The sequence below is a fragment of the Nerophis ophidion genome, linkage group LG15, assembly GCF_033978795.1.
Source record: "Nerophis ophidion isolate RoL-2023_Sa linkage group LG15, RoL_Noph_v1.0, whole genome shotgun sequence".
Taxonomy (NCBI): Eukaryota; Metazoa; Chordata; class Actinopteri; order Syngnathiformes; family Syngnathidae; genus Nerophis; species Nerophis ophidion.
In genome coordinates, this window is record NC_084625.1 from 49,894,805 (window position 1) to 49,904,804 (window position 10,000).

General features: G+C 42.5%; 1 protein-coding gene and 1 non-coding gene across 2 annotated transcripts in view; both read left to right on the forward strand.

The window, feature by feature from the left end:
* The window catches only part of mtpap (mitochondrial poly(A) polymerase), a 22,775-nt gene extending 12,977 nt beyond the window's left edge, over positions 1-9,798 (forward strand). Inside the window, exons 6-9 of the mRNA XM_061922343.1 lie at positions 590-816; positions 3,630-3,722; positions 3,802-3,875; positions 9,110-9,798. Of these exons, the coding sequence (XP_061778327.1) occupies positions 590-816; positions 3,630-3,722; positions 3,802-3,875; positions 9,110-9,436 (721 nt within the window). The 3' untranslated portion in view covers positions 9,437-9,798. The remainder of the gene's footprint in view (positions 1-589; positions 817-3,629; positions 3,723-3,801; positions 3,876-9,109) is intronic.
* Positions 9,799-9,964: 166 nt separating this feature from the next.
* The window catches only part of trnag-ucc (transfer RNA glycine (anticodon UCC)), a 72-nt gene continuing 36 nt past the window's right edge, over positions 9,965-10,000 (forward strand). Inside the window, exon 1 of the tRNA in view lies at positions 9,965-10,000. This exon is cut by the window's right edge and continues 36 nt beyond it. This is a non-coding gene — a tRNA (tRNA-Gly).

Here is a 10,000-nt window from a genome sequence, read left to right on the forward strand (position 1 = left end):
GGTCCCCTAGAGGGGGGGGGGGGTTGCCCACATCTGAGGTCCTCTCCAAGGTTTCTCATAGTCAGCATTGTCACTGGCGTCCCACTGGATGTGAATTCTCCCTGCCCACTGGGTGTGAGTTTTCCTTGCCCTTTTGTGGGTTCTTCCGAGGATGTCGTAGTCGTAATGATTTGTGCAGTCCTTTGAGACATTTGTGATTTAGGGCTATATAAATAAACATTGATTGATTGATTGATTGACATTGAATGACTCTTACCATAATATGTTAGGTTAACATAGCAGTTGGTTATTTATGCCTCATATAACCTACACTTATTAAGCCTGTTGTTCACTATTCTTTATTTATTTCAAATTGCCTTTCAAATGTCTATTCTAGTGTTGGATTTTATCAAATAAATTCCCCCCCAAAATGCGACTTATACTCCAGTGCGACTTATGTATGATTTTTTCCTTCTTTATTATGCATTTTCGGCCGGTGCGACTTATTCTCCGGAACGATTTATAATCCGAAGAATGCGGTACTTGCCCTGATTTATGATTTTAAAGCAAGTTCAGGCAGCCATAACTGATGTGAGCGCGTTCTCCACAGGGTTGCGATGAAGAGCTCGGAGCTGCTCTACCTCTACGGCCAGCTGGACCCTCGGGTGCGTCATCTGGTGTTCAGCATACGCTTCTGGGCCCGGGCTCACTGCGTGACCAGCAACACCCCCGGGTCCTGGATCACCAACTTCTCCCTCACCGTCATGGTGCTGTTCTTCCTGCAGCGGAGAAGCCCCTCCATCATCCCCACTCTGAACCACCTGCGGGAACTTGCAGGTACCACGCAGCCACAATTACCTGCATTAAAAAAAAAAATAAAAAAAAAAATTATTTTTTTTTACAAACCCTGTTTCCATATGAGTTGGGAAATTGCGTTAGATGTAAATATAAACGGAATACAATGATTTGCAAATCTTTTTCAACCCATATTCAGTTGAATATGCTACAAAGACAACATATTTGATGTTCAAACTCAGAAACTTTAGTTTTTTTTTGCAAATAAATACCTTAGAATTTCATGGCTGCAACACGTGCCAAAGTAGTTGGGAAAGGGCATGTTCACCACTGGAATGGTGTTGGAATGAGGTTTAAGCACAACACAGCCTTAACACTGTCCTCAATAGTACACAGTTTGTTTTCAGCGTCCTAATCAGGCTCAGTCCCCCTAAAATCTGCCTTTTCCTGTATTTAACCGGAACAAGCTCTCCAATGGGAATACTCGGTCGCGTGTCGTCAGCACGTTCGCAGAAACTCAGCCTGTGTTTACTGAACCATCTTTTAAAAAAAACAAAACAGATCATTTTGGTTTGAATCCACTTCAGAAGTACAAACCCCGTTTCCATATGAGTTGGGAAATTGTGTTAGATGTAAATATAAACAGAATACAATGATTTGCAAATCCTTTTTAACCAATATTCAGTAGAATGCACTACAAAGACAACATATTTGATGTTCAAACTCATAAACTTCATTTTTTTTTTGTGCAAATAATTAACTTAAAATTTCATGGCTGCAACACATGCCAAAGTAGTTGGGAAAGGGCATGTTCACTACGGTGTTACATCACCTTTTCTTTTAACAACACTCAATAAACGTTTCGGAACTGAGGAAACTGAAGCTTTGAAAGTGGAATTCGTTCCCATTCTTGTTTTATCAATCAATCAATCAATCAATCAATCAATGTTTATTTATATAGCCCCAAATCACAAATGTCTCAAAGGACTGCACAAATCATTACGACTACAACATCCTCGGAAGAACCCACAAAAGGGCAAGGAAAACTCACACCCAGTGGGCAGGGAGAATTCACATTCAGTGGGACGCCAGCGACAATGCTGACTATGAGAAACCTTGGAGAGGACCTCAGATGTGGGCAACCCCCCCCCTCTAGGGGACCGAAAGCAATGGATGTCGAGCGGGTCTAACATGATACTGTGAAAGCTCTACATTTCTTTATGTAGAGCTTCAGTCGTTCAACAGTCCGCTGTCGTATTTTACACTTCATAATGCGCCACACATTTTCCATGGTAGACAGGTCTGGACTGCAGACGGGCCAGGAAAGTACCCGCATAATTTTTTTTACGAAGCCACGCTGTTGTAACACGTGCTGAATGTGGCTTGGCATTGTCTTGCTGAAATAAGCAGGGGCGTCCATGAAAAAGACGGCGCTTAGATATCAGAATATATTGTTCCAAAACCTGTATGTACCTTTCAGCATTAATGGTGCCTTCACAGATGTGTAAGTTACCCATGCCTTGGGCACTAATGCACCCCCATACCATCACAGATGCTGGCTTTTCAACTTTGCGTCGATAACAGTCTGGATGGTTCGCTTCCCCTTTGGTCCGGATGACACGATGTCGAATATTTCCAAAAACAATTTGAAATGTGTACTCGTCAGACCACAGAACACCTTTCCACTTTGCATCAGTCCATCTTAGATGATCTCAAGCCCAGAGAAGCCGGCAGCGTTTCTGGATGTTGTTGATAAATGACTTTCGCTTTGCATATAGAGCTTTAACTTGCACTTACAAATGTAGCGACGAACTGTATTTACTGACAGTGGTTTTCTGAAGTGTTCCTGAGCCCATGTGGTGATATCCTTTAGAGTTTGATGTCAGTTTTTGATACTGTGCCGTCTGAGGAATCATTCAATGTTGGTTTCCGGCCATGCCGCTTACGTGGAGTGATTTCTCCAGATTCTCCGAACCTTTTGATGATATTATGGAGCGTAGATGTTGAAATCCCTAAATTTCTTGCAATTGCACTTTGAGAAACGTTGTTCTTAACCTGTTTGACTATTTGCTCACGCAGTTGTGGACAAAGGGGTGTACCTCGCCCCATCCTTTCTTGTGAAAAACTAAACATTTTTTGGGAAGCTTTTTTTATACCCAATCATGGCACCCACCTGTTCCCGATTAGCCTGCCCACCTGTGGGATGTTCCAAATAAGTGTTTGATGAGCATTCCTCAACTTTATCAGTATTTTATTTGCACACCAAAAAATATTTATCAGTTTGAACATCAAATATGTTGTCTTTGTAGCATACTCAACTGAATAAGGGTTGAAAAGGATTCGCCAAGCATTGCATTCCGTTTATATTTACATTCAACACAATTTCCCAACTCATATGGAAACGGGGTTTGTACCACATAAGGTGCATGTTTGCTAATACGGCCACGCACCACCACTGCAGTGAGCTGTTTTTCCTCTTCCCTCGCTCCCCGTCACCTTGGTTGCTCGATAATTGCCCTCCAAAAGCAATCAGACCAGACACACACACACACACATTGTCACACACACACACCTCTTCTCCGTTTAGGGCAGTCTCTATCACACAGAGTGCTTACAGGACAATAAAAGAGCCATCACTCCCGGAAGGTCGATGACCCTCAGCCTCTTTTGGACACACATGTTGAAGGTGACTGCCAACCAGGGGCAGTCCCAGAACAGACCAGACCCGTGCCCTCTTTAAAAAAAAAAATTCAGCACTTTCCCCGCATCGCCTCCATCCATCAGCGCCTCGTTTATAGCCGTTAAAGATGTTTAAAGACCGAGCCATTTACCCGGTGTCCCCCTCCCTTTGCAAGGTCCCGCGGATAGGAGCGTGATCGAGGGCAACGACTGCACATTTGTCAGCGACTTGGAGAAGATACAGCTGCAGAATAACACCGAGACACTTCGTGAGGAGACGAGCTCGGTCAGACGGTGAGGATTCGCCCCCAATAATGTGGCCTTTCTTTCTCTTTGTCCCCCCCCCAGAGCAACTGCTGTGTGAATTCTTCGACTTCTACGCCACCTTTGCATTCAGTAAGAAGTCTATAAATATCCGAAAGGTATGTATGAATAGTTGACAGGTACGAATGATTAAACACTTTTAATCGCGGCTTTAAATCTTTAAATCATTGATACAAATGAGTTGGGAAATTGTGTTCGATGTAAATATAAACGGAATACAATGATTTGCGAATCCTTTTCAACCCATATTCAGTTGAATATGCTACAAAGACAACATATTTGATGTTCAAACTCATAAACATTTTTTTTTTTTGCAAATAATGATTTACTTTAGAATTTGATGCCAGCAACATGTGACAAAGAAGTTGGGAAAGGTGACAATAAATATTGATAAAGTTGAGGAATGCTCATCAAACACTTATTTGGCACATCCCGCAGGTGTGCAGGCTAATTGGGAACAGGTGGGTGCCATGATTGGGTATAAAAACAGCTTCCCCAAAAAATGCTCAGTCTTTCACAAGAAAGGATGGGGCGAGGTACACCCCTTTGTCCACAACTGCGTGAGCAAATAGTCAAACAGTTTAAGAACAACGTTTCTCAAAGTGCAATTGCAAGAAATTTAGGGATTTCAACATCTACGCTCCATAATATCATCAAAAGGTTCGGAGATTCTGGGGAAATCACTCCACGTAAGCGGCATGGCCGGAAACCAACATTGAATGTTGGTGACTTTCGATCCCTCAGATGGCACTGTATAAAAAAACCGACATCAATCTCTAAAGGATATCACCACATCGGCTCAGGAAGACTTCAGAAAACCACTGTCACTAAATACAGTTTGTCGCTACATCTGTAAGTGCAAGTTAAAGCTCTAGTATGCAAAGCGAAAGCCATTTATCAACAACATCCAGAAACGCCGCCGGCTTCTCTGGGCCCGAGATCATCTAAGATGGACTGATGCAAAGTGGAAAAGTGTTCTGTGGTCTGACGAGTCCACACTTCAAATTGTTTTTGGAAATATTCGACATTGTGTCATCTGGACCAAAGGGGAAGCGAACCATCCAGACTGTTATCGACGCAAAGTTGAAAAGCCAGCATCTGTGATGGTATGGGGGTGCATTAGTGCCCAAGGCATGGGTAACTTACACATCTGTGAAAGCACCATTAATGCTGAAAGGTACATACAGGTTTTGGAACAACATATGCTGCCATCTATGGACGCCCCTGCTTATTTCAGCAAGACAATGCCAAGCCACATTCCGCACGTGTTACAACAGCGTGGCTTCGTAAAAAAAGAGTGCGGGTACTTTCCTGGCCCGCCTGCAGTCCAGACCTGTCTCCCATCTAAAATGTGTGACGCATTATGAAGAGTAAAATACGACGGCGGAGACCCCGGACTGTTGAAGGACTGAAGCTCTACATAAAACAAGAATGGGAAAGAATTCCACTTTCAAAGCTTCAACAATTAGTTTCCTCAGTTCCCAAACGTTTATTGAGTGTTGTTAAAAGAAAAGGTGATGTAACACAGTGGTGAACATGCCCTTTCCCAACTACTTTGGCACGTGTTGCAACCATGAAATTCAAAGTTTATTACTTGCAAAAAAAATAAAGTTTATGAGTTTGAACATCAAATATGTTGTCTTTGTAGCATATTCAACTGAATATGGGTTGAAAAGGATTTGCAAATCATTGTATTCTGTTTATATTTACATCTAACACGGTTTCCCAACTCATATGGAAACGGGGTCTATACTTAAAATATGTTCTCTATTTACTGTTCTGTGTCAATGGTATTAATATCCACCATTGCTGGGTTCTGTATGAAAGCCACAGGGGGATTAATGCTGGACAGAACAGTAATATGACAAGTACAGTATTTTCCGGACCATAGGGCGCACCGGATTATAAGGCGCACTGCCGATGAGTGGGTCTAGTCAGGTCTATTTTCATACAAAAGGCTCACCAAAGGGGTCATACTATTATTATTATTATTTAGGGATGCACCGATTAATCGGTAACCGAATATATTTGGCCGAATATGGCAAAAAAAGCCACATTCGGCCTTCGGTAGAATGAGTTAAAAACAAGGCCGAATAGTGGCGTGTGACGCAATTTTTTGACGCGGTGACGCAATCAACCAACGTGCAGTGACGTTGGGATATGTTGTGTACCTGTATAAGTGTATGAGGTTACAAGCACACACTTAAGTGAGATTTAGTGGGTCCTCTGTTTACATTATTAGCCTGTTGTGTAGGCTACCTGTATAAGTGTATGAGGTTACAAGCACACACTTATTGAGATTTACTGGGGCTTCTGTTTACATTATTAGCCTGTTGTGTAGGCTACCTGTATAAGTGTATGAGGTTACAAGCACACACTTAATTGAGATTTACTGGGGCTTCTGTTTACATTATTAGCCTGTTGTGTAGGCTACCTGTATAAGTGTATGAGGCTACAAGCACACACTTATTGAGATTTACTGGGGCTTCTGTTTACATTATTAGCCTGTTGTGTAGGCTACCTGTATAAGTGTATGAGGTTACAAGCACACACTTAATTGAGATTTACTTAAGCCTTCTGTTTACATTATTAGCCTGTTGTGTAGGCTACCTGTATAAGTGTATGAGGTTACAAGCACACACTTATTGAGATTTACTGGGGCTTCTGTTGACATTATTAGCCTGTTGTGTAGGCTACCTGTATAAGTGTATGAGGTTACAAGCACACACTTAATTGAGATTTACTTGAACCTTCTGTTTACATTATTAGCCTGTTGTGTAGGCTACCTGTATAAGTGTATGAGGTTACAAGCACACACTTAATTGAGATTTACTTGAACCTTCTGTTTACATTATTAGCATATCTACTGTGGCTAAGCAGACTTTTGCCAAAAGGACAATAATTCATTTGTTGTGGGTTTATCCACTTTAATACACTTTTTTTTTTTTGGACTGCATGTTTTGTTTGAAGGCCTAATATAAATGAACAACTTAGTGCTTTTTTTGAAAAGCAAAGGCTACTGGAATATTAAAAAAATGTCAATATTCAATAAAAAATTACTTTATTTGAAAAACATGTCTAAATATTTATTCTAGGCTATTTATGCAATATAAAAAAAATGGTTAAAAACTGCATTCATTATTCGATATTCGGCCTTCGGCCAAGCGTTGAAGTTTTATTTGGCTTTGGCTTCGGCCACAAATTTTCATTTCGGTGCATCCCTATTATTATCATTATTTTCTGAATGTAAAGGACTTCCTTGTGGTCTACAGAACATGTAATGGTGTTTTTTTGGTCAAAATGTTGCATAGATTATATTTTACACATCATCTTCAAGTCGCTTTCTGGCAGTCTCTTCAAAATGCGCCGTTTTGTGGGCGGTCTTATTTACGTGGCTCACCTTCGAGAGCGTCTTCTCCCCGTCATTTTTGTTGTAGCGGTGTAGCGTGCAAGGACGGGAGTGGAAGAAGTGTCAAAAGATTCAGACTTTACTTCAATCAATAACGGAGCAGCATCTCCTCATCCGTGGCTCACTAGTGCAACAACAACGCCGGAAAATTGAGTAAAAAACACACCTGGCCACAGTTTGAGGATAGTTATGTACCGAGTCATTATTATGGATTAACCTAACAAAGCGAAAAAGATAGATCACCATTTTGTATAGAAATAAAATACATTTCTCATCCAAGTATAGCTGAGCTTTTTGTGTTTAGCCCCCTCAAGATCCTTCCATCCGATTCGCCATGTTCAGGCTCCATCAAGGTTCTACGTGTTGATAGTAAGGCAGCCAGCGCAGATGACAGCTGCCCTTGTCCCGGCTGATTGATACTGGCCCTGTGATGGCCGATGCCCTTGAGCTGAGATCAGATTTAGGAACTCCCATTAAGCCACAACGCTTTATTTACCTCTACCAAGGAGGCTTGTGTTTTTACTGCCGGTGATGTATCGACCCGTCTCGCCGACAGGGTTACAGTAAGACCGCCGCCGTCTCTCTGGAGCGTTGTTAAATGCAAAAGCTGAACTGGACAGAGTTGCCGCCAATGTGAATGCAGCACAAAAACGATACAAATAGTGATGAAAAAATAAGCGTCTTTTCATGTCGTTTTGCTTGAGTCCTAAAAGGCTGTCAAAGTGTACCAACTCGTCGGAATACCTATTCAGACTTCTTCTGTCCAGGTGAGAGGCATGATTTATGGTCTAAAATACATTTAAAGGAAGAAAGGAAGCTCATTTTTATACGGAGCAAACTCATTTTGCGGGCTGTACGTTTGTCACCATTGGTTGTTGGAAGAGAACATTCGACAAATTGTATCCAAGTGAAGTGAAAAGTTAACTTTAAGTCCTGTATGTGGGGAAAACATGTCATGTGGAATTGTTTTTGATTGATTGATTGATACTTTTATTAGTAGATTGCACAGTACAGTACATATTCCGTACAATTGACCACTAAATGGTAACACCCGAATAAGTTTTTCAACTTGTTTAAGTCGGGGTCCACGTTAATCAATTCATGGTACGAATCAGAATTAGAAAATACTTTTATTAATCCCAGAGGGGGAAATTGAGATTTTCAGCACAGTTTCATTTCAAGATCAGACAAACATTACAGGGAGACGGAATTGCATCGCCTGAAAGGTGAGAAACAGGTAAACGCTGGGGAGGTGGTGGGAGAGTAAACAAATATTCAGTCAAAGGCTGGACTCCTGGGAGGGGTTCCAGGCTGAGCCAAGGGAAAAAAAACTCATAGCACACATAAACATGCTACTTAGAAGCAACAAAACTTGCAACAGAGGGGAGGGAGCGGGGGCTACGGAGGCCGGCTGCTGCTGTATAAGCGCTAGTCAGCCGTCCATCGCCCTTAAGGGGAATCAAGTGGGCGTACAACTGTTGTCTGTGGAACTCCAGAGTTGTTTCTCATATTAAAATGTGTTCTAGTTCTAGTTCATATGAAAAATGGGTCGTTCATTCTGTATCTGACCGCCCGTTGCATCCTCTCCCACACCTTGTACTTGTACTTGGTGTTTTAATGCGTAAAGATCGACACCAGTGTGTAATATCCAGTCGGACACAGCTGAAGAGGTTCTAAAGGTGCGAGGTGGCCTGTAGACTTTAACCGGGAGTAACGCCTGCAAATCAGCGTCACCGGGCCGCAATTTTCTGCTCGGCTCCACCCCCTTTGACAAATGGCCGACGTCTCCCTAACCCTCATATCGAGGATTCATCGGATGGCGGAGCTTTCAGGCGGTGGTTGTGCCTGCCTGGATTTGAAATGGTTTCTTCTTATTGTGGTGGAAGCGCTGATCAGCGACATATCTCTTAACCCCGTCTTTAGGGCAAGGAGCAGAACAAGCCGGAGGCGGCCGCACTCCACATCCAGAACCCCTTTGAAAGTGCACTGAACATCAGCAAGAACGTCAACGACTCCCAAGTGGAACGATTTGTGGCTCTGTGTCAGGAGAGCTCCTGGCTGCTCCAGCAGAGGGACATCCTTTCGCCCAAAAGGGCCCGCGACCCCGCACTTTGGGGACTGGCAACCCTCTTCCAGCCCTCCAGGATTGCCACTGTCAACACTCGACAGAAGAGGAAAAAGGAGCCTGCCAGTGAAAGGATTAAGAGTTTGCTAGAATCCCTCAAGGTTAAAACGCAGTCCAAGAACTGAATCGTTTTGTTGTCATTTTTAAACGCCTTACGTCTATACATTTTCTGTCCCTTTTTGGGGGGTGGCTGAAGCTTATCCCAGCTGCACTTGGGCGGAAGGCGGGATACACCTTGGACAAGTCGCAAACACGGGCGGACAATATTCACCCTCAGCAAGCACCTTCCATGTAGTTTGTCACATGGCCACTGGAGGGCACTACAGAGACATGTATAAACCTGGAGCAGGGCAGTACCAGACTAAGTGTACTGTACGTGTATACTACTGTACAATGTTGTAAAAATATATGACATTTTGCAATGTATATGTTTTAAAGTCAGGGTTCATCCAACAATATCACCTTAGAAATAAACATTTTAATCGTTTTTTTTGTCAGTGACTGCAAACGTGAATTACTACCGCGAATGCTACACACAAATAATGAAAATAATCCACGAAAGCGTTTATAAAATACATTTAAATCTATTTAGTGCGTTTATACGTTATGTATGCACTGTTTATACTCTATACAGCGACCGTGTTGATGCATGTGCGATGGTGGTATAGTGGTGAGCATAGCTGCCTTCC